Source organism: Glossina fuscipes, unplaced genomic scaffold (genome assembly GCF_014805625.2).
Source record: "Glossina fuscipes isolate IAEA_lab_2018 unplaced genomic scaffold, Yale_Gfus_2 1, whole genome shotgun sequence".
Lineage (NCBI taxonomy): Eukaryota > Metazoa > Arthropoda > Insecta > Diptera > Glossinidae > Glossina > Glossina fuscipes.
In genome coordinates, this window is record NW_023998415.1 from 43,779,901 (window position 1) to 43,804,669 (window position 24,769).

At 31.9% G+C, this 24,769-nt stretch overlaps 1 protein-coding gene across 3 annotated transcripts; it reads right to left on the bottom strand.

Moving 5' to 3' along the window:
- Positions 1-3,981: 3,981 nt before the first annotated feature.
- On the bottom strand, positions 3,982-24,399 carry LOC119631934 (band 7 protein AGAP004871). 3 transcript variants are annotated; one of them, XM_038024531.1, is made up of 9 exons: positions 24,340-24,399; positions 23,479-23,825; positions 14,676-14,785; positions 14,271-14,343; positions 13,980-14,062; positions 7,929-8,132; positions 6,908-6,963; positions 4,396-4,576; positions 3,982-4,259 (listed from the first exon to the last, which is right to left on the bottom strand). In XM_038024531.1, exons 2-9 carry the CDS (start codon positions 23,513-23,515, stop codon positions 4,056-4,058), a joined length of 948 nt encoding a protein of 315 aa, XP_037880459.1. In that variant the 5' UTR covers positions 23,516-23,825; positions 24,340-24,399; the 3' UTR covers positions 3,982-4,055. The 3 variants fall into 3 exon arrangements, with proteins under 3 accessions (XP_037880459.1, XP_037880460.1, XP_037880458.1); XM_038024532.1 differs by lacking the exon at positions 24,340-24,399 and adding an exon at positions 23,953-24,041; XM_038024530.1 differs by lacking the exon at positions 24,340-24,399 and having other exon boundaries at positions 23,479-23,884.
- Between the last annotated feature and the right edge of the window lie 370 nt (positions 24,400-24,769).

Genomic DNA, 24,769 nt, shown 5'->3' on the forward strand with positions numbered 1-24,769 from the left:
TATTATTTAATTATGTTATTTTGCTGCCGTTTTTGAAGAAATTTTTAATCTTTACGCAAATATTTCTACTTATTTTTTAAATTCAAATTAGCATCAGATCAGTGCACTAGTGCACTAGTTATTAGATAGAATAGAAGTAAAATGAAATAAATTTGCTGAGCATTTAGCATAATGGCTAACAATAAATTTGAATGTGCTTTTTGGAGACATGACAACAATCAGTAGTGTTTCACGCTACTTGATGAGATACTTGATACAAATGAAATACTTTGAATATTTCTTATTCATTATCATCATTCGAGGGCCTGACCTGAGCATAAATCTAAAATGGATATCGATCGATATATATCTATTATATATACAAATGCACTTAATTGGACGAAATTAGATTCAAACCTTTTCGATCAATCAATTGTAGATAGATAGATACATATACCGTAAGAATGTATGAAAAATTTTTATACATAAATCAATGAATTGAAAAAGGTTCAACGATAAACGAAAACAAAAAAAAAAAAAATGTAAGCAGAAATTTGAAGATATTAGAAGAACCGCGAGCATAGAGAGAAAGAAAAAATTTTATTTTAATCGTAAGTAATAGAGTGAGTTTTCATTTCAAATCACGATCAATTTAATGACTATGGAAACAACGACCAAGAACGAAGAAGAAGAAGAAGAAGAAGAAGAAGAATCTTTTGTTGAAAGTTATGAAATCAAATTAATAATAATAATAATTGATCAGCATTTGAGTTTTAAAAAGTTTTAGCCATTGTTAGCTATATCCGTCGCTTTCAATGTGAGTTCAATAAATGAAATTTCGAGTGAGAATGCATTACATTTGAGATGATTGATGAATTCATATTTTGCTTTGTTTTTTTTGTTTTTTTAAGCTGCACATATTTCATTTCACTTTTTCGAACAAAATAGAACAAGTAGGGGAATGAAAGAAATAATTTGCATTCGTTTTCATAAAGTTTTAATTATAGTTTTTGAATTATTGGACAAAGTTAAAAGATCGCTTAAAATCGCTTAGATGAATTAAGATAATTACGATAACAATATCAAAGCAAAATTGTTTTTTCAATTATTTAATTTATTGTTTTCAATATCTCAATACAATGGCATATAAAAGTTAGCTTAAATTTCATTAAAAATCTTTGACCTATAGATACATAGGTACATCTTATCGTATCGCAATAAGAAAGTGAAGTTTACTTTTTAAAAATCATCTTAAACGAATTAAATTGTATTCAAAATATTAAAGTTTGCGTATTTCATATAAATTTTATTTCGGCAAGAATCTATCTTATAGCTCTATACCGGCAAAGAATGGCAGCAACTGAACAATAACGAATCAAATACACAATAATACGTATCATATAAATTTCGTTTAAAGTTTACATGATTTTCAACATACTATTAAGAAAGAATATCGCTAATGAAATATAGATTTGATCTTAGCCATAGCCATCCATGTCCATTCGTCCGTCAATTATTAGAGTCGCTTGAGTTGTCATATTTAACATAGTAAGGTAAAATTAAACAATCTAAACACATCTATATATTAGATTGTTCGGAAAGTCATTTCGAACATTTTTTTATTGTGGATAAATCGATCAAATTCGATATAAGCAAATTCTCAGTTTGCATCAGTTGCTATCATCGTTTTGTCTTTTATTTCCCTGCTGGAATTACGGTACATCTTCACTATCAAAAATTATGGGAACAAAATTCGTCGATGTAATCAGATCCTTCTTCTTTTTTTTGCATGAACTGCGAGAATGAAAGGTCAGCAATCAAAAACTACTTAATATCAATCGATCAATTCTCACCGACAAGCCTTGATATATGAGCTGTTAAGCTATGTAATAAAAATGTGACTAAAGGGTCCACTTAGCCGTGAAAGAGATGCAATGAAATCAACTATGACTTTCCGTAAAACAATAGACGAGCGCTAAATTAAGGATCCGCATATCCTCATATAGGCATATCGAGCCGTTTTCTAAGCTTATCGGTCGTTTCATAACAATCAGATATGGCCGGAATTAAAACAAGACTTTAACTTGAATATTAATTATTATCCACCTAGCCGTCCTTTTATTTATTTAAAGGTTTTTTTCTTTTTTGATAGTTAACTGCAGTTTGGCATATGTTCTCTTGCTTCAACGAACATCAGCGATCGAAATAAAGTCGAAAAGAGAAACCGATTGTAACAATTATCAATTTTAAATTGAGTTTTGATAAGGTTTCTTCACAGAGAAAGGGAGAGGTAGAGAGAGAGAGAGAGAGAGAGAGAGAGAAAGAGAGAGCAAGAGAGAGAAAGAGAGAGAGAGAGAGAGAGAGAAAGAGAGAGCAAGAGAGAGAAAGAGAGAGCAAGAGAGAGAAAGAGAGAGAGTGAGTCTAAGTTATTTCTGACATTTACAACTTTTTCAGGACTAAACTGCAAGTTATCCAAAAAAACCTGTGCAGCTGTATTGAAATGTTCCTCTCCTACGTTATTGGCGGAAAAGCATGCATATGATGCATGTTAGTGAAACTCATTAAGGATATAATCATATCTGCCATAAGTAATGTAGTCAAACTCACCTATATATATATATATATATATATATAGTTAAGGCAATAAAAATGCAAAATCAATTATCGTGACCGATGATATCTAGTCCCGTAAAATCTGTGAAGAGTACAATGTACAAAAATACTATGCTTAAAGGCAGTCTTCAAGACTTTAGTAAAAAAATGGTTAAGCATAACGGTTAGGCTTAGGTTCTTTGCCTCAAATACGAACGGAAAGATTAAACCTAACCGGGCAGTGTGTTATTTAATTTAAATTTTTGCTTTTCTTTTTTTTTTTATTTTAAAGTTTTATTAAAGTGCTTCGCTACATTGTAAAAATCTACAAAATAAATATTTAGTTTCTTATCCGTTTTTTTTTTTTTTGATGGTATGTAAGAAGATCAGAATCATTTCGTGAACAAAAAAAAAAAAATGAATAAATAAAATAAAAAAAAAACTTTTATCTTGAAATGCTTTTAATGCATTTAGTATTTTTTATTAAATTTATGTGTATTTGAGATCAATGCAGTTGATATGGTAGAAGATATTTATTTACTGATATATTGATTTCAGAAAAATGTGAAAAAAAATAATTGAAAATACTTCTATAAAAAAGCAAATTATTATTTTGCATTAATGTTAAATTGGCACAAAATCGTTTAAAGATCTTAAGTAGATTAGATTTTAAATGAAAACAAAGTTTATTATTATTATTTTTGCTTTTTAAGTATAAAAGTTATTTTCTTTTATCAATTTTTATAAAGGAGGGAGAGCAGTAGAGTTGTAATAATTTAATTAATATTTTTTTTTCCTTTCGTTTTTTTTTTTTTTTTTTTTTTTTTTTTTTTGTAAAACATTTTATGGTCAAACAATTAAGTTTACTTATTTTTTTGGTTTTTTTTTTTTTTTTTACATGAGTCTAATTAATAAAATATCTTCTAGTAGAATTCAAGAATCATTTATTTATTTGTTTATTGGAATCGTTATCGTTCTTATTTTTTGTTTTTTTTTTTTGATTGTTTATGTAAATTCAATAAAATTTTTCTCTTTAAAATTAATTTTTTTTTTTATTTATTAATTATTGTTGATATTGTTTTTAGAAGAGTATTATTCATTTAATTTTATTAATTCACACTCTTCTTTGCTCCTCTTATGATTTGGTTTAAATATTCATTTCATTTATTTAATTATTTATTTTATTTTTTATTCCTTATTTTTCTTAAATTTTTCCAAATAAATGCCACTCGTTTGTAAGTATTGTATAATTGTGTTCTTCATTTTTTTTTATTATTTTTATTTTTTATTTTTTTTTCTTTTCGTTTCTTTTTTCGTATATATGTATATGTTTGAATATTGTTATATAATTATTGTTGTTGTTGTTGCTGTTGTTGTTGTTGTTGTTGTTGTTGTTTTTTGTTTGTTTTGGTTTTTGTTTTTGTTGTTTTTTTGTGGTTGTGATCTCGATTTTATAATATAATTAATGTTGTGATATTGGAAATTTACATAGCAGCCGTTGTTGTTACAGGTGTGACGGTACTTGCGACATGAGCCGGCGAAGCTTCTCGATCGGCAATAGCTTGGGCTGTATCGGCGGCTGTTTTTATTGTATCAGCATCGTTTGATTTCAGAAAATAGGTAATCAAATCTATCGGCAATGGAAACACTATGGTCGAATTCTTTTCAGCCGAGATAGCACTTAAAGTCTGTTAATATGAAAAAAAAAAACATTTTTAATTTAACTTTTCTTTTTTTTCTCTTGCGTTCCCCCTTTTTTTTTTTCTTTTTTTTTTTTATTAAGACTCCTTGCATGAAACAAGAAGTAATTGAAAAGAGTTTTACCTGCAAATAGCGTAATTGTAAAGCGGCTGGTGAATCGCCAATAACTTCGGACGCTTCACGTAAAGCTCTTGAAGCTTTCTGTTCCCCCTCGGCGGCGATCACTTTGGCTCTAGCCTCTCGGGCTGCTTCAGCTTCGGCAGCCATGGCTCTTTGTAATTGGACGGGTAAACGTACATCTTTGCTATATTAAATAAAAGAGAGAGATAACGAATATATTAATTAAGCCGATTACCTTTGGTCGTTACATCTCCCCCTTTCTCACCACATATCTATGTCTCAATTACTTTGCCATGTAACACAGTTTTCTCGTTTAATTATTTATTATAATATAACTTTTTTCCTGCTTTCCTGGCCACAAAATCAATATTGTTTTATGTTATTGTTTGATTACCTCATCAAATCCAAGCCAATCAAATTTTAATATTGTACACATAAACAGAACGCATACATACATGCATTTTCGCAAGATATCCATTTTGTTGATAATATATGTGTATATATAAAGTGTATATAGCATACGGTAGTGTATATATAACAACATGTTTGAAATTGTTCCACATTTGTCACCATTAACAGAAAAAACAAAAAAAAAAAAAAATACATTTTCGCACTTGGCACAGTTTACACATCAAGTGTCTACTCTGAAGATTCTTGAGAGGACTCTGAATGCAAGACAATCTAAGTGCTTGTGTTGCTTATATTTGCAGATATTTATACTGACATTATGTTTACGTTGACACAATATGTATATACATAAATGAATACTGATCCATCACATTATTTAGAAGCAAATGATTCTTTATTCAAAAAAAAATAAAAGGAAAAAAAAAAAAAACAAAAAAAAGGAAAAATTCATTAGCAAAGATCATAACGGCTTTCTAAACTTTCGACGTAAGTAACAGAATAGACACAATTAAAATAATGAAACAAAAGTTACCAATAAAAAAAAAAAAAAACAAAAAAATTAACTTTAAGTAATTAAACAGAAGAAACTAAAAAATATAAATCAGCTTAAGATTAAAATGGATAACTAATGCATATAAATCGATTTTGGCCTTTAATTTTATCGGAGAAAATTGAACGAAGTTCATTATACTTCAGTTATTAACACCATCTCAATATTAAGCTTTTCGAGTACGTACGTAGCTATCTAGGATCTCATAGAGTGATTATATTATTGATTATATGGTTCTAACAGATTTTTCTATTTGTCCGTTTGTCCGTCTTTAGTTTTAATTTGTCGAGGAATTGCATTTCGGTTGAATTCCTTGGACCAATTTTAACAATGGACACGATTGTTGGACCATTGTCTTCCACAGGTATAAAGATGAAACGGCTAAAGCAATTGCACGGAAATTTTTAGCCCGATCTTAACTTATCACCAAGAAAACCTATTTTTTTAACTATATTCCTTTGATGTCACAACACAGGGAAAACGCCCAAAAAAGTTTCAGACCCTTCAGACTTGCAATATATCTGTCGCTTATCTCCATATAAATTTTCTTATGAAAAATTATCCAAATATATATTATTTTTAATATTCCATGACGTAGGTAAGTAAATGACGAATTATATTGAGCCAACTAGGCTAAGGTATTTTGGATAGCCGACTTTGAATTTGTTGAAATTATTATTATATGTCGCACAATTATTGTAACAGATAGAAAGCAACGTCTTACCAGCAAGTTAGCGGGATAAAGAGGAAGAGCGCTAATCGATATGACACTTTTCTCTCGCTATAGGGAACCCATACTCGAGAAACATTCTACTTTATTGCCATGTGGGCTCGCATAAAAACAGTCTATTAACGATCATAGCACATTTGTTTATTCCAACTACGATTTTTGTAATGACAACCATGCGTGACGACGACCGAATACCCATAAACAGATTACGCAAATTTTCTGATCACATTTTCTAGAGCATTTGCAGTGCTCTTCACTCGTCAAATTTTCTTCACAATTGCGTTAAAAACGAGAGCCGAAGAGAAGTTGGCCTAACTATCGTCAGTGATGCAAGGCTTTATTACAATATATGCAATTGACGACTTTATACATATCTCAGGGAATTTTCGTTTTGTTAATTTGTTGAATAAGAGAAGAAGAAGAACGTATCATTGTGTGAACGTATGTGTATGTTAAGATTTTTTTTCGAAATTATTAAAGAAAAAAACTAAATAAAAAATAATATTAAAAACAATTTGCCCAGCACGTGAACCTAATTAATGCAAAAGGGCGACTATCTATAAGATGCAATTTAAATCGGATTAATTTGCATTAATCCTATGCCGTGCTATTGCATATTTCTGCTGCGTGGGCAGCGCAAAATATAGACTTAATAAGCAAAGAAACATTGAATATTGTCTACGTTATGAAAGTAACATAGTTGACCCATAATGAGACAAGAGTTCTTATAAATGAACTCAGACTGCAAAAAAGTAGTATTTCTTTCAAGAAGCTTGTAACGGCTAGCTAGGCTTAATTAATTTACTCTCAAGTTGAAGTTAACTTACATTTCAACACGTTCGACTTTAATGCCCCAGGCATCAGTGGCTTCATCTAGTTGCACCTTAACAATGAAAAAGAGAAAATTAAAATTTCATAAATCTCTTTGTATATACAATATTCTTTCCGTTCGAAGATATGATCTATAAAATTTCTTGTACCACTTTATCATATATATATATACATATATATATATATATATATTTATATATATTTAGAATTAGTCAAACAACCTTTACGATCGTTATCAGATATTGCTTTGTTGATTTGATAAAATATGAGCAGAGACTTGAGAAATTAAATTTGAAAAATATTTAAACGATCGACGCACCTTCAACGATATATATATATATATATATATATATATTAACGGGGTACTATTATAAGCAGGTAAATACTTCTCTTGGCCTATAAAAAAGATTATTGGTTACTTCTTCTTCTTGTTCTTCTTCTTCTTTGCAATTTATATCAATTTTGATAAAAATTCGCCATTCTATAGGAGCGAAAGGATGTTGGGTTGAATTTCAATTACAATGTTTTTCGTTTTTTTTTTTTTTTTTTTTGGTTTTCATTATAACGGTGCGCTCATCTCAGATTTGTTATGACTCATAGACCATACCTTCGGACGGAAGTAACGAATATAAAATACAAAATTTTTAAGTACTGATCCAAAAAGTTTTCCTATCTATCTCTTATTTACATGCGGTTGTCCCGCTACTACCTCCAAAAAATAAATAAATAAATACGGAAAACATTAAAGTGCTTATACACTTAACTCAGAAACTTGTCAAATGGTTTCTATCTTAAATATTTATACGTATATATCTCAGCATGTAGTTTGCATGAAGCAACAAAAAAAAAAAAAAAAAAAAAAAAAAAAAAAAAAAAACGCTTAAAATATTAATGTAAACTGACATACATAGATATGCACGTATCGACACATACATATATATATATATAAACATATATACATATACATATATAAATTCAGACCAAAGCATATTTGAATGTACAACTATAGGCACGTACCTGCATCGTGTCGGAAATTGTCATACGTTCACTGAGTATTTCATGCAAGTGTTGTGTTCCCATTGTGTTGCGTAGAGTTGTTTGCGCCAGTAGACGTGTAGAATGATGGGCATTTTCTACATTCGCTATGGAAACTGTTGCATTCGAAACACGATAATAAACGACAGCATCCACTGATACAGTAACACTATCTTTTGTTAGAACCTGCAATATATGTATAAAAAGAGCGGTTAGGGCGGAGTGGCGGAGATATGTAAGAAACACAAACACAAATAAATAAATGAATGGATGAATGAATGAATGAATGAATGAATGACGGAACAAATGCGAACAAACCAAATCCATACTATGCGCACATACACGCTCACACATGTATATTTACAAAAAAAAAAAAAAATGGAAAAAAAAAAAAAAAAAAATATTAATTAATTTAGTTTCATATATAAAAATATAACGACAATGACGGTTCAACAATTGTAAAAACGTAAATTCACAAGCTAATACAATTTAAAGTTTTTTCCTGCGTGAAATTATTGCGCTTGACTGCGAGACCGAACTTTAACATTGCCCTATCAAATGTAATCAGTTGAAAATGCAGAGCCCGTTCGCGAGCACTACCGCAATTCTCGATCATCCTCCTGAAATATTTAATGGGTATCACTTTTTCACGCACCATAGCACCGGCAAGCGTACATGACATGCCGTAAAATTTTCATCCCAATATTTTTCGGATATTAGAGAGAGGGAAAAAAGGGCTTCTAAATTTTCATTATATATTCCAAGCTCCTCGAGAAATTTAATTTACGTTAAAGTCTTTAGCAATAATGCAAGTAACTTTAAGTGACGTAATATGTCGCGAGTTTTTAAATGGTTTTGTATGCTTGTGCGTTGCATATTATTTTTAATAAAATGTATTCAGTGCAGGTTAAAACATTTTTCGATATACCTAACATATCTCGATGTTGTCATTGGCTTCTTTTGAAAAAACTTTTAAAAAACTAACGTAAAGCATTACTGGCGTAACATGTTACATAAGCTATTGGCTAACAAATAGGAAGCATAGAAATAGTTTGCCAAATACATGCTGTTGCTATAACATAACACATTCTACATCCAAAAGACTATACATCATTTAAATATTTACACATACGAACAATAGACAGCTTTGCGATTTTAAGTTTAATTTTAAAAACGCCGATCGACAAGTAATCGGGTAGGGGAAGAGTTCATAAATTGAAACAAACTAAAAATTACGGAGCCTTCAAACGTTGAAAAATGAACTAAATCCACCTCTACATAGTCATAGCTAGGACCAGGATCAACACTCAAAATCCCCAAACGACGCCTGTCCATATCATTTTTGATAATTGAAAAGTGAAGTTGCAAGAGATAATTGACATTGTGAAAATATTAAAAAGAAGTGTGCTTTTGCCCCTGCTTTTTTTTGTTTTGTACAAAATTGCAGAAATTTGAAATGTAAATCACTGATAATTTCCACAACATTCTCCCGAGCTGTTTACAAAATCTCAAAGGCATATTTCAGGGAAAAGTAACCAGCACGGAAGTTGAAGCATTTTTTTTTTTTGAATGTGTGTGTGTGTGAACAAATCGTTTATCGAAATATGAGAGAAACGATTGGATGAACGCGTATTAGTTTTGGAGAACGCTACGTTCATGAATAAAGTTCATCATGTTTGCAGAAAAATTATTTTCTTTCACTTATATCCGGGTGCGATTGATTTAAGAAGGCTGCCCGTATCCAGCGTAGTCTGTAAGGCTGCTTTTTTACAAAAGACCCCAGCACAATTCTTCGACATAGATCTTATTGCCAAGCATCAATATTGTTTGGCCTTTCGTCTAAAGCGAAAGTTGAGTGTAATTTCATATAAATATACTTAAGACAACTAACTACACCGAGTATATGGATAAAATTAATTCAATTCATAAATGTAAATATATATATATATATATATGTGGTGTTATATACATAGTGTTGAAAGTTCAACAAGAGGGCAAAAACTAAACTATCTAGTATACGTTCGTACTTCGGCAGCGAGCGCTTTTGTAATTAGTAACGAAAGTATTGCATATTTCTTTTTAATCCGCTCCATTGGACTTTATGAACGAATTCTTAAATATCGATTATTAACAGATTAGAGATTATCATTTGCAGCAACGCATAGCGGACTATATCATTTCAGTGCACGTACACAAACGTATACACATTTTGAATTGGATTGTGTTGCTGTTTAGTTTATGATGTTTGTTGAAAACTACATCACTGTTGAATAAAAAAATCCCGTATTTTATATATGAAGAAGAATTAGCGAAAACGCAACGTTAGATAACTTCTTCTTAAAGCATTTTTCTCTTCTCTTTTCTTGTTTTTATTCTTTTTTTCTTTTTTGGCGGGGATCCGTCCATTCTGGTATCAGGATTAACTCTAATGCAATTTTGGTTTTTTTTTTTTTTTTGGTTTCTCATCACATAAAGATACCGGTCTGCCTTGTCTATTGGCTTGTCCACTTTTTTTATCATTGTGATAAATATTGACATTTTAAATTTCAGACAGACAGACGAGACATTTTAACGCTTTGCTGTTGATTGAAAAGGATCCATAAACATATTTAAAAAATTGAGAAGCAATTCGATGATAAAATTTTTGACTTATTGCGGCGTACAGATGCGTACGTTACCCCCCACAAATTTATTATATTGTTTTTCAGGGCACAAAGTCTTACTATTGATATGTATTTCTTCTTTTTACGGGTCCCATACATTGCACATTATCCTTAGGTTCCTCACAGGCGCTACTTTAGACATGTAATATTTTCAGAGGATGTACAAACCGTAACTGATTCTCGATCACGCTTTCGTAAATACTTTTGTGCAACGAGCTCGCTTCACTCCTCAGATATTCTCTTTTTCTTATAGTACCAGGCGAGGAACATATCCTTTGTCTTTAAATGCTTTTTAACAACAACGTTCCTGGGAATAGATTATCCAGAAATATTATTATTATTAATTTAGGCAAAGAAATAGCTACTGAGACTAGTGTCTTAAAGCATTAAAATCTAAGGCAATCGGCTTCATTGGAAGCCCTGCTCGGCCACTCAGACGGAATGTCTCTACAAATAGTTTATGTCTTTCGTTCTTTAAATCCGTTGCTTTGGTTTGGATTTCTTATACTGTTCCTCAATGCTTGCCTTCATCACAGCATCACAGCACATGCCTGAAATTCTCTCGACATTGAGACATTGGCAAGGCCTTCCTGATATCATATCCCATAGTAGATATATTTCTATAGAAATGTATCTTAATTGTTGTTTTTATGGTGAAGGTATCTCTTCATCTCTTCAAAAGGCTCCGTAGGCAAGTTAAAGTGAATCGATTATCTCATTTCTCATTGCTTTCGCATTCCATTCTGTCACGATTTGAGTCTCAGTTAAATTTTTCTTTTCCATTTTCGTTTCAACCTGACGAATAAGGCGAATAATACGATTCAACTGCCTTGAGTGACTCTATGCTCTGCTTATATACCCTTTTGCAAGCAATTTACCAGTGCTTAATTTTAACGTGACATGTTTGTGTTAATCCTTTATTGCGTTAAATATTCTGCTAATTGTTGTTAATCTTTTCACCAGTTACCAGGTGCATGAGGCAGCTAAAGCGTCATAAATGTGTGTTTAGTTTCCATTTCCATTTCCATTTTCGTTTTTTTTTTTAATTTGGTTTCAAACGCATATGTGAGATTTTCGTAACACTGCCATCCACTTAATCCTGCTCGTCGCGAGCAAAGCCGTTTTAAAAAGTTACCAGTCTGCGCTTACATGAAATGTTAAATTGTACTTACGATTATATTGAGTTAAGAATAGAACGAAAAACGACAAACGAAAAACGATAACTGTCCACTCCACATGCGTGTACGTTTGCTATTTTGCTTATAAAATGCTAAAGTCCCTGCGATTCTTTCTTTAAAATCTCATTTACGTATGCTTCAGACTTCTATTGTTATTTTTATCAAATATTATTTTCCCGCTTCATTTAAATACACCAACACAACAACACACAACTGCCGAGAATTTATTTCACTTTTTTTTACATCTCGAACTAAACATGCTGGAAATGGTGTTATCAGTGCGGCTCTTCTCTTGTGAAGCGATTTCTTATTGACTAAGTTTATGTCAAACTTTTATTTTAATTGTCATTATAAAAAGCTACATGTCCACGCACGTGGCTGAAGGCTTGATGAAGTTAAGACATTTCAGATTTTTCGCGGAGAGCCGACTGAGATTCCTTCCACAAATAAGTAGCTCATCCAAATAAATGTTTGGTTGTCGACAAAGTATCTTTTATCAATTTTTTTTTATACCCATCACTGAAGGACGAGCAGTATATTCATTATGTCAAAACGTTTGTAACGCCCAGCAAGCAGCTTCGGAGACCCCACAAATTACATATATTCTTTAGCAGCATTAACTTTTGAACCGATTTAACCATGTCTATTCGTCGCTTGTCCGTCCGTCTATGTAACCATTCTCTTGGCCGGGAAAATGAAGCTATTGACTTCAAATTTGGCTGAAACATTGGAAACTCCTGTAAGCGATCGAATGGCACGCCTACATTACCGCGACAAGTGACAACAGCTTTGTTTTTCAAAAAAATATATGTTTTCTTCTTACTCGTTTGAGGTCAAAAATTTGACCTCTTTATTCTATTGCTAGTTGCTGTTGTAGTAGCTCGACAAGAATGGAAACGCATCGGCCGCGTCTATCCAGTATTATATCCAGTAGTGTATCAAAATGTAATTTTTTTCCTTTAATAACTTTATAAGGCACAGAAGCAATGTTCAAAAACCCCATAAAGTATATAAATTCTTGTCCACTGTCGAATTTGGAATTCATCTGTTCGCCTGCCAATCTGTACCGTTTACTCGACTGCGTAGTATCTACCGTTAACACTCAAGATATCGCCTACAGTTCTTGCATAGAAATTTGAAAAGGACACGCCTACAATGCCCATAAGTCTATGTGACAATAGAAAAAATCATCCAAACCCATTCCAAATTGTAGAGTACGATTCTTTTTTAGTTCTACTACTATTTTTTTTGTGTTCTTTTTAGGATAACGGTGATGGGTGTAAAACGATTCGATTACGCCGGAATATAATTCTCTTAGTTGTTTTATTTGCTATTCCATATACCAAATACGCGAAGAGAAGAATTTAGAGTAAATGCCCATAAGCTCTAAAGAGCTATATACTTTATAAACTGATTCGATTATATTACTCTGCTCATCCCATGCATAGAATCTTTCGAAGAATTTGCATAGAAAAAGTTTTTTAATAGCCTTAAGAAATTCTTACACGCACTATGCGATGTCAATCTTAGTCTGCATCGGATGATTTATAATAGTTACACCTAACCATGGAAATATCATAAATAACTTTTGCATATAACTCAGTGTGTTTAAGCATAAATGAAAATTATGCAATAGAATGAAAATAAATTTTTATTTCCCGAGAGCTGATTAGCTTTCAATCCGCTTACACTCTTTGCCTGGCTTGAGCTTTTTATTCATTACTTTAATTTCTCTTAATTACTTTAGTTTCTATTTCGATTTTCCGATTAATTACAAGTTTAAATATTATGTAGCAAGCATCTTGATTACTATTGGGCTTACTTTCATTCAATTTCATTACTAGAGATTATTTCGAATTCCTAAAATAAATCTCCGAAGCTATCTTCTCCTGCATCAATCACTTATTCATATAGTTTCATAAAAATTGCATTGAATTTTGATTTCAATCCATTTTCTTATTTTGCAAAATACTGAAGAGGTTTCTTTTATGGTTTTATAATAAGAATGTATTGAATACTTAACTGGTTAGGAAATTACTGCAATTTGCCATGGATATAGTTAAAGACTCATGCACACGCACACACGCATATATATATATATATATATATATATATATACATATATATTTTTGCATATATATATATGGATATAGAGAGAGAGAGAGAGAGAGCCAGATGTGTATAATATTTACCTCTTGCGGTGGCACATCATATGTTCTGGTACGTAAGTCCACTCTGGCGTACGAATCAATGCAGGGCAGTATAAAAAATATTCCTGGTGTGTAGGAGTGATGGAAGAATTAAAGTTTTGTTTTTATATTGAAATGGACACTTTTTATATATTTATATATATATATATATTTCATATGTACAAGTAAATGTATAAATTTATGTTTTATCTGCCTTTTTATATAAAGAAAAGCATAGAAAATTTTAAAAAGAAAAAGCAAAACCAGCAGCTTGAGCAAATAATGTTAACGTACCTGGTCCTTTGGCCCCACCCTGCATTAAACGACCCAATCTAAAGATAACAGCACGTTCATATTCCTGGACCACCTGCATATTGTCGAGATGAGGGAGAAACAAGTACAAAAAAAATAAAAAAATAAAAATAAAGAAGAGAAAAATTTTTTACACATAAATAAATACATTTTAATGGACAAGTAGTCCAAAATAAATACAAACGAAACCGCAGACACATGCACTTGCCAACTCAAGCATGATAATGGCAATTGTAATTGTATGCTATAAACTTTTTTCTGTTTTTTTTTTTTTTTTTTTTTTTTTCTTTTTTTTTTTTTTTCTTTTTTTTTTTTTCTTTTCACATATATATATATATATATATATATGTGTGTAGTCTTGTTCGTGGGATATATGAACATATTTACCTTAAAGCATACAAATAAACTAAAGGGTAATGTTAGAATAACCAAAACCACCGAGAGACATATCAGGAGTTTGCCACACGTCGAAGCTTTGTCATTGGTATCTTCAGTGACTGTAAAATGGATAAACGCAATAGAGAGCAACTCGTGAGAAAAAAGTGAACATAGAAAATATTAAACATAGGATAAGTTTTTCTTCTTTTTCGTCTTGTTCTTTTTTTTTTTATTTTTTTCTTTATTCATTTTTGCGTAAACAAATTTTCAATCAATTTTAAAAAAGAAATGCCAACTTATCAACAAAAGCAGTTATCAAAACACCGGGAACCGGAAAAACAAGCACTAGCAAGAGGCAACAGCATCTGCTACCCTTTTGTTATTCGACATCTGTTAATATACGTTTTCTTAATAAAATGCGCTATTTAACGTTTAAAGCTTTGATAACTGGCGGACTGGCAAATAAGAGAAAGAAGAAGAACAATCTGAAATTATTCACATTTTTAAGCATTTGAAATAAGTGCCAAAAAAAAAAATTCTTTTGTTTTTTTTTTTTTTTGTAAAAAAAATATTTTTTTTTTTCGGCAATTAAATTTAATTAGGCATACATGTGTAAATATATACGTTGCGTGTGTGTGCATGCATGCGTGTGTGTGTTTGTTTGTTTGTGAATGATAAGGTGGCCACCCAAAGGATTAATTTTATAATTTTAAGTTAAACATAGGAATTATGTTAACACGCAGGCCCTTTTGTCAAATTGGCCCTTACACCCTAGCTACAGATGTTTGCTGAGTAATAGCGAGTGCAACAAGTTTAATTAATTTCTCACCACCGTCATCGCTATCGCCACCACCACCACCACCACCACCAGCACCATCGCCGCCAGTACTAAAAAAAACAACAGAGCAATAATCTGACTCTAATGGAGGAACTATCAAGGGATTATAACACTCCCACGTTCGCATAACCGCAACCCACGCCCACACTCTTGCAACCCATTACTCTTATCATGCTCTGAATATAACGCTAAAATGCATATTAAAGTCAAATAATAGTAAAGAACATGCTACGTGTAAGTGCACGCAGACGGTTATATGCGCGCACGTACATGTACACACATACTTATATTTATATAAATATAACTACATATATATATATATATATATATATACACTCCCTATTAAACATGTTATTCTTAGCAACATGAATGATGAATACATACACAAACGCATGTACACATTACATGTATTCGCTTACACGTTTATGGATGTGCGTGTAGATGATCAAATGTTTCATATGCTGTAGAAAACAAAAGCTGATATTAACATGACACATCGACATACATTTAAACAAGGCACGTACGCTCGGTACATTATCAAGCAGAAAGTCTTCTCTGTTTGTCATCTACATTTGTATGCGTATACGGATATGTAAGCGTGCTTTCATGCAGGTATGTATGCCTGCGACGACTCAACTGCCGCGCTGTTACTAAATATAATATATGAATTCTGTATAGCTGTATGTGTGCATATGTGAGTGTTATACCTTTCTACAGACTATTGCGCAAACATTATAATATACATAAGCAAATACACTCGCCAACAAAACAATACACTTTAAAAAAGAAAACTTATAGACTGATATATATGTACAACGAAGATAACAACAACAATATCAATATCCATTTCTCGGATAATCTTAAGTATCCATTACCTGGAATTCATGCAAAAATTTAAAATTGAATTTAAATTATGTCACATAGTTAGAACGAAAAACATGGAAACAACATTCGATCTTAGTTGTAGTAGTAGCTATGGATGAAATTTTTTGTTATTTACGGGTTAAATTGTTTTCGAAAATAGTTTACAGTATAAAGAAAAAAAAAAATGGAAATTTATCGCGTGTTTTGGTTTGAGAGTTTCATTCACGCCATCGAAAGTTACAAGTACTTTAGACTTGTAAAGTGTATATGTTTTCCATCAGCAATTCACAATTCACTCATGACACTCATGATTACGACGATTGATAAGATAGAAAGCCGAAGCCAAATTGATTAGATTGGAATTAAAGCCTTGGCGAGTATATGCTTAGATAGATCATATAGTAGACGAATTTTATTCTCATCATCCAAGGATAGGATTACTTCAGACTTATTTCTCCATCTGCGACCCCATAAAGTATGCATAGTCTACATTAGCAGATAATTCTGAATCAATTTATGTCCGTCCATATTTTCGTCCATCCAACGCCGAGCGTTAAAATAATCGCAAACAAAAGAGTGAAAGTAAGCATCATTCAACTACGGCCTCGCTTATACTGCATCAATTTTGATCGAAAATTTACCACAAACAGTTACTAGGAATATATTGTTGTTATAACAGGCATTGCATTGATCAATTGTACGATATCTAAGAAATTACTGTAAAAATACGACTTAATTTGTTAAGGTTGATGTAATCATTAACTTGCCGATGCATTCGTAATAGAACGACTTAAAACACCCTACAGTTTTCGCATTGACTCGAATCTATTTTGCAAACAAACAATAGTCGCCGAAGACTACATCTGGCGTGTAGGGTGAATGGAGCAAGAATGCGAATTTTAATTCATGCATTTGTCTTATCAACTTGCAGGCAGATACGTTTGCTTTAGTGTGAGCAAACGTTGTACAAATTTAGTAAACGGCTTCTCTCAATCATCTCAATTTATGTATGACTGCGTTGCACGTGATTAAAAAAACAAATCCGTGATCTTCATTTGTGCTCTAGACAGTGAAACGCTCACTTCTTATCGTTTCCTTTCCAGACGTTACAACAAAGATATGTCTACATCAACTCTATGTAATCGGAAAGTGTTTATGCTTGACCTGTGCACCTGCCCTCGAAGCTTTAATCAAGCGAGATTTGTAGACCTATCGGCTAATTTACGAATGATTTTCGGGATCCCTCAGGTGGTTAGGCAATCTTGCAAACGAGAAACCCTATACAAAAACTGACGGACCAGATATAATAGTTTTGGTATGAACCATACCTTCCTCTCGGGGCAAGACGAGGCCTGCTAAGCCCTTCTCAGTTATTTAATGCCCCACAGCCATGACGACTATTCGCCGCTGGGCCGCACCCACCAGTTAGACACACACACACACATACATAAACCATTTCCACTGAAGCATCTTGAAACGCACACAACTCCTGCTTAGCGATAATAGAGCAAATATGGTGTTGGAGTGAATGGACAGAGTTTTTTTTTTGGTAATGCATTAGGATTATCGGCACTACTTGTTTCGTAGATAAGAACATATCCTTACTTTTGGATTTTCCATACTTCCTGGACGCCCTCGACTCATCGGCCCGCTTGGAGTTTCAAAGTGCAAGGAGCAACTATCAACCATGCTCTAGGTCGCGCAACCAACTTTTATGGCCCCCGCAATAAACGGCTATACCTTTGGAAAGGACATTATCTTCACAAAATCACTCAAACTGTTTAACTGCTTTATTATGCTTCAGCAAATTTTCGCCAATGGAAGTCATTAATAATTAATATTAGAAACACTTTCGTACCTGACTGTGTGCAAAATATTATTTATTCTTTTATTTATATTTTCATTTTGAACATAACAGCAGTCGTTACTCCTTTATTATTATTACTATTATTATTTTTTTGTTTTTTTTTTTGCGCTTTTTATTATCTTGACGTTTAGTTATTTGTTGGTGATTTCATTGTCACACCAAAGCCGGGAGATCAGAGATAATAGAGAGTTAAGCATCAGCTTTCAACTTTTTGTGAACGGAAAATAATCAAAAAATATCAACTAAATAATAATGAACAACGTTTTTATCCTTTCCGGGCTGGGAGCCAAGCACTAAACAACTTTTCATAAAAAGCTATCATACGCTGCACAAAAATGTATTCATCGAAAAGAGCAAGAAAAAAACCGTCTACTTTAACCTTAATACCAAACTCCAGTGACGTTAATGAAGTTCGCTTTCTTTCTTTCTTCTACTCTACTATGTTTATGTTAAAGTTAATTAATTACTGGCTTCTCTGTGATTACTATATAAAATAATTAATCAATGAAAAGCTGCATTAATCTGGTCATTATTGAGCAACCGTCAGATAACCCGTAACCGCTAACGTTCATGTATCAAACGAAATGGTCATAATGTTTATTATTTGGCGCTTGATTGCTCTATTGTTTGACACTTAATTTGTTAATTTCAAGTATTCGCCTTTGGCCTTACGTATGTATGTATTGTATGTATAAGTTTATCTTCCCTTAATTTGTCAATGTCTCAAAGCAATGACAAGCATATAGTAAATGTCAGGCATATAGTATATGCTTTAAGTTATTAGCAAAATATAAACATTGCTTTTCCTAAATAATCCTCCTAACAGAGATGGAGGCCTATCCATATAACATATAATATAGGAAAAGGCAAAAAGCAAAACGGCATAGGCAACGGCAAAGGCAAAGCAATACAATGCGTTATAATCGATATGAGGAACAATTCTCACAAACATTCAAGTTTTACCTAAATGAATATTAATTGAAAAAAGGTTAAGCCTGAGTGGTTACTAAGCTTCCCCGAAACGTTTCCAATTCATTTCAAGCTATCGATAAATTTTTGGGACTCATACAATACGTGCACTGTGTTCACCTTTTTTTTGTTATTTATTTATTTATTTAGTTGTCCATTTATAAGACTCACTACTACAATTGCTACCAGTCGAGTACAAACTAATCTGCGCATTAAAATGCAGATCTTAGACTATATATATATATATATATGTGTGTATATGTATATATATAAATTTTAGATGAAAGCAGCAAGAAACTATTAAATTAATTATATAAATAAGTGAAAAAATAAAAGTGAAAGAAAAAAAAAGCTAACGGACGCCCTTATCTTACAACCATGAAGCTATGTAAGCATAAAGTGCGAGCGTACCACCAGATCAATGCAAAACAACCGATTGGTTGAAAAAGCAGTTAAATAACTTATGATTGAGTTCATGTTTTAAAATTTAATTTGCTGAAATTCAACTCAACTCCTACATCTTGCAACTACAAGTTCACTTTACGAACAGTTGTGTGGTCTAATTTTAATTTGAATTTTCACTATAGGCATGTGGCAATCCTGGAAAGTCCGAAAGCGTTCATACGGACAGATGGATATAGCTAAAAGACCTTACTTATATATATATATATATATATATCATAATAAGATACAATAGAAATTTTTCATCAGCATTAAACGCTTTTACCATTACTAAGAAACTGAATTCAGGTAAGAGCAATCGAAATCGAAATTATGGATTAAGGATTCGTAACTGGCCTAGTAAGCGTTTTACACCCTAAACAACTTATGCTATAAGGTTATATGTATTACGTTTGTGCGGATCCAGAACTGCCTTCTATTACATGAGTATGATTATGAATTCATCTAAGCCTATCTATCAACCTATATTCAATCTGCAGGTCGCCATTTTCGAGATATAACATTTCAATAAAACTTGATAGACCGACATGGATCAGCGCTATTGAAAATGGTTCGGATAGAACTACTCTTGCCACCACTTGCCATATTAAGCCTTGCCTTGGTAAGGTCGTTACACGAATAACTATATTAAACGAAGCAGTGTAGGGTCTCTCTTCTGCTTTTTTTTTTTACGTTGCAGGTTTCTTGATATATAGTTTAGAATAATACGGAAAGATGATTGTAAGAGGGGCAGATTCCAAACGGATGTCCATTATGCCTTTCATATACTTTACATAGTACGTAGTATACGATACAAGATCCATGTGTTCCTTCTATGAACGAATCTCTTTCGCTTTCGCAAATACTGCTCCAGCATATGGGAGAAAAGAGGGATTGATTGGTTAAATATAAAAAAAGTTAATATTGCATTGTTTTCATTCTTTTATGTGAACTTGGAACAGAGGCAAAGCACTATTACTCTACACTGCAGAATTAGTTATGCCATTTTTTGAACTGTCTTAGGGCGGATATGAGTAAATGCGGAGTAATTGGCTGAAGAAAGGAATATATAAGGGCCAGAAAAAATTATGACAATCGAAAAATGATCCAAAGAAATGAAGTGAAAAGAGCTCACTGCGACATGCACATAAATAAGGCTTGACAGACTTATATAAGATACAAAACAGGATTGGATGGTGCATACGCTATCGATTTGTTACTCAAATAAGAGATTTTAATGAAATATTCACACTATTTGTCTGTCTTGATATAAAAGTGAAATCCTTTCAAAAGTAAGCAAAAACTTAATCTCATTTATGGGTAACGTCCCGTTCACACGTTTTTCTAAGCGAACATCAGTTTATATGGCATCTACTGTAGAAACAAGCTACTTGGCCTACGTATAAACGTTTACTGGGCATTCTTAGATTATTGAGAAAAGCAGGGCCGGCCGGTTCACGCTTAAAAGAAGAATTTAGAATCGATTACTTAACGTAGTAAACTTTCTCGCTGCGATGAAGAATTAAGAATGAAAAGTATCGCCGATAAGCCAGATATGGTGCGTGGCCTTATTCTGAATCTTGTACACCAATAAAAATAATAACTGCTTTGGTTGCATGCTGTCTGTCACTCTTTTGTGAGTAAGAAACTTGATTTTTCAGTCTATGCTTCAAAGTTGTTCAACAACTTGTTCAAAACTTATTATTAAAGAATCTCTTAACATAGAAATTTAATTTTGCGTGAAGAAAGCAAGCTACGCTCAATTCTCTTTTTGTGTTATGCAAAAAAAAAAAAAAGGAAAAAAAGAAAAAAGGAAATTTATTGAGAGGTACATGCGATACACGACCGAATACCTAGCGCCTCGATTTTATTGAAAAGAACTTTGCAATTTGTTCAAGCAAAATTGCAAAGTTGTTTAAACAATACGATGCTCAGAAACGCAAATGCAAACGCATTTCTATTGTCAAGCGAACCTTTTCTACTTAGTTTGCGCGCTAGTCTCATAAGCATTTGCCGGGAAATTTCGTCTCATTCGGTTTATTATTTTAACTGTTGGATCCTCTTTTGTGTATATGTTTGTTCAAATTGCCTTTAAATATAAGTAACGGTTCAAAAGGATTATCAGAAAGCTAATAACAAATCGCAGTCATATTAAGCAAAGACAATAAATACAATACAAAGGAATATTAGTTTGATTTTTATTCAAGAGCTGACGAGTAATTGTGACAGCATGCAAAGCATGCATCATCATGATCCAAGGGCCCAGAAATTGTTTTGCATGAAAAGACAATTGATAGGATTTAGAGAGAAAGAGTAGATTTCAGATGAACTTTGTTCCTATCAGAAGATCAGTTCAAATTTCATGGCGTCGTTGAATTGCCAACAATCACGAGATGATTGATTTAAAACACATTTAAGGAATGGTTACAATTTGAACTAGGAATTGGGCAAAAAAAAAAAAAAAAAAAATATTGCAACTCTAGAGGAAGAAATACTCGCAGCGTATATTTGGACCAAGCTCTTAATCGCCTCAATCTATACGGGAGCACTTCACTCTTCCAACAACAATTTTGCTCGTGATATTAATTCGTCGATGACCACTGCACACAAGCTTGATGTACATAATATTGACAATTCGACTGCACTGAGAAAAAAAACAAAGCAAGCGTTTACGTCATCAAGAAAATGATGAAGAACCTTAGTTAGAGGTAATAAATGTACTAAGCACGGACACTGGAGGCTTGAAAGTGAAGGTGAAAAAGCAAAAATTATAGGAAAAATAAAATCATATCCAAGAATATGTTGTCCAAGCGAAATATTCAAGTTGGCAAGATGGCAAATCGCGTCTAGCCAGTCTAGTAGTAGTAAGAATTCCCCATTCACTTATCCATATGTTGACTAACGTACTCGATTCTTTTATTTGATTATCTTTTTTTTTATTTTGTGAACTCCGTCATATCATTGTTTGCTATTTTTCTTTACGATAACTTCATAGTTGTTAGATAAAAAAAATCAATTCATTTCAATTAATTACATATCTTAGCGCCAAATCTATTTTTTTTTGGACATATTCGATCGGTGAATATTAAAAGTTCACATCTTTGCTTACTTTTTTTTTTTTTTTTTTTTTAATGTAATTTTTTGTTATTATTAATTATAAAAAGTTATACTTATGAGGTAAACGTTAATTTACATTAAGTACTTGCAAAAATATCGATAAGTTCGTTACAAGTGTGAGGTTAAAAGGTGTTCGCTCACATATCACAATGTAATAATTACTTGAAAGCCATTTATATATGTATAAGATTTGCTCGATGCCTAGCAAACTAACTTTCTGTTCTTTTTTTTGTTGTTGTTGTCGTTTTTTTTTTTTTTAACCATTTATTTACAAACTAAGTGCGTAATTAAAATGCCATAAATATTTCTAAATTGTGCTTCTATTACAGAAATTGCGGTGTACTTACGCATAAGTAAGTACACAAGTACAGTGTCTAACAATACAGATCATCCACTTACCAAAAATACAAAATAGAAAGAAAGAAAGAAAAAGCATTTTTAGGAAAAAAAGTAAAAAAAACAAAAACAAAAATTATGCCAAACATTGAAATACGTGAGATGAGAAATCAAAATACGACAGTTTCCTGTTGGCACTGATCTTGCGAATAAATTCCAAAAAAAAAAAAAAAAAAAAAAAAAAAAAAAAAAGGTTTTTGCATCATTCCTAATGCATATGAACTGTGCATATGAACGTAAACACACACGTAGGTAAAACTTTAGCGTAAAACGTAGTATTGCATGTGTTTGCAATAGAAAAAGATACTTGTCTTACTTACTTCTTCTGTGATCTATAACAGAAATCGTATCTGGCATTGTGTTCCACTGATATTTGCTTTGCTATGGTGTTCGTTCGTTTGATGGTGGCGTTGTCAACACAAATGTGATGCTGTAAATTAGTGTAACCGCAAACTCATACAAACACAAACCTATTCACTTATACTCAAATATAATGATTAGAGTTTTTCTTTAGGTTTGGTTGTAATTGTTGTTGTTGTTGTTGTTGTTGTTGTTGTTGTTGTTGTTGTTGGTTGTTTTTTTCTTTTAATTTTAAATGCCAGTAATTAAATTCACACAACGTAGAAGACACTAGAGACGCTGAAAATGTCGACAACGATGACACACACTAATTTAGAAAAGATGGTGTGCAATTAAAAAACAACAGCATACACAAACTCACGCACATACATAAACGTACACGTATACGTATACGTATACGTATACGTATACGTATACAATACACATACACTTACAACCCTAACACCAACATAACTCAAAACTAAAAGGAGTTTATGGTTGGCCGAGTCGAGTGTAGTCAGTGAGGCACAAACGCAAGCAAGCACTTAAACAAAATAACGCAACACCGAGAGTAAATGGTTTTTTTAGTTAGTTGCTATATATATATATATATATATATATAGATATATATATAAAGATATATATATTTATATATATTAATAATGTGTATATATATATATATATATCTATATTTATATTTATATTTATATATATGTTATATATATATATATATATAATATAACATATATATGTATATATATATATGTTAATATTATTTTATCTTGCTTCCTTATTTATTGTTTCTTTTTCCTAATTAAAATTTTTTTTATTAAACATATAACCTTAATTTTAATTATGATTTGTCCGCAATTTGTTAATTTATTCAATTTAAATATTTATATTCCTATTTATTTGGTCGTTTTAAATTTCGCTGAATCGTTTCTTTTTGTTTCTTTCTTCTTTTTTTTTTTTTTTTTTCTTAATATTCATTCATTCATATTCACTTCACTAGCGTTGAATAGAATTGTATTCAAGTGTCTTAAATATACATCAACTCTCATGTATAAATATTTTGATTCTCGCTTTATGTGTATCTATCTAACCGTTCTATTTAGCTTATGAGTCCTACTGTTACTGCACCAACTTAACAACTGAATTCATTTTTGCGTCATATCTACGCTCAATTTTATACGACGTCTACTACGCCGCACGGTGTCTCCTATGCTGAATGCTTTAAATGTATAAAAACGAAAGCAACAACAACAACAACAA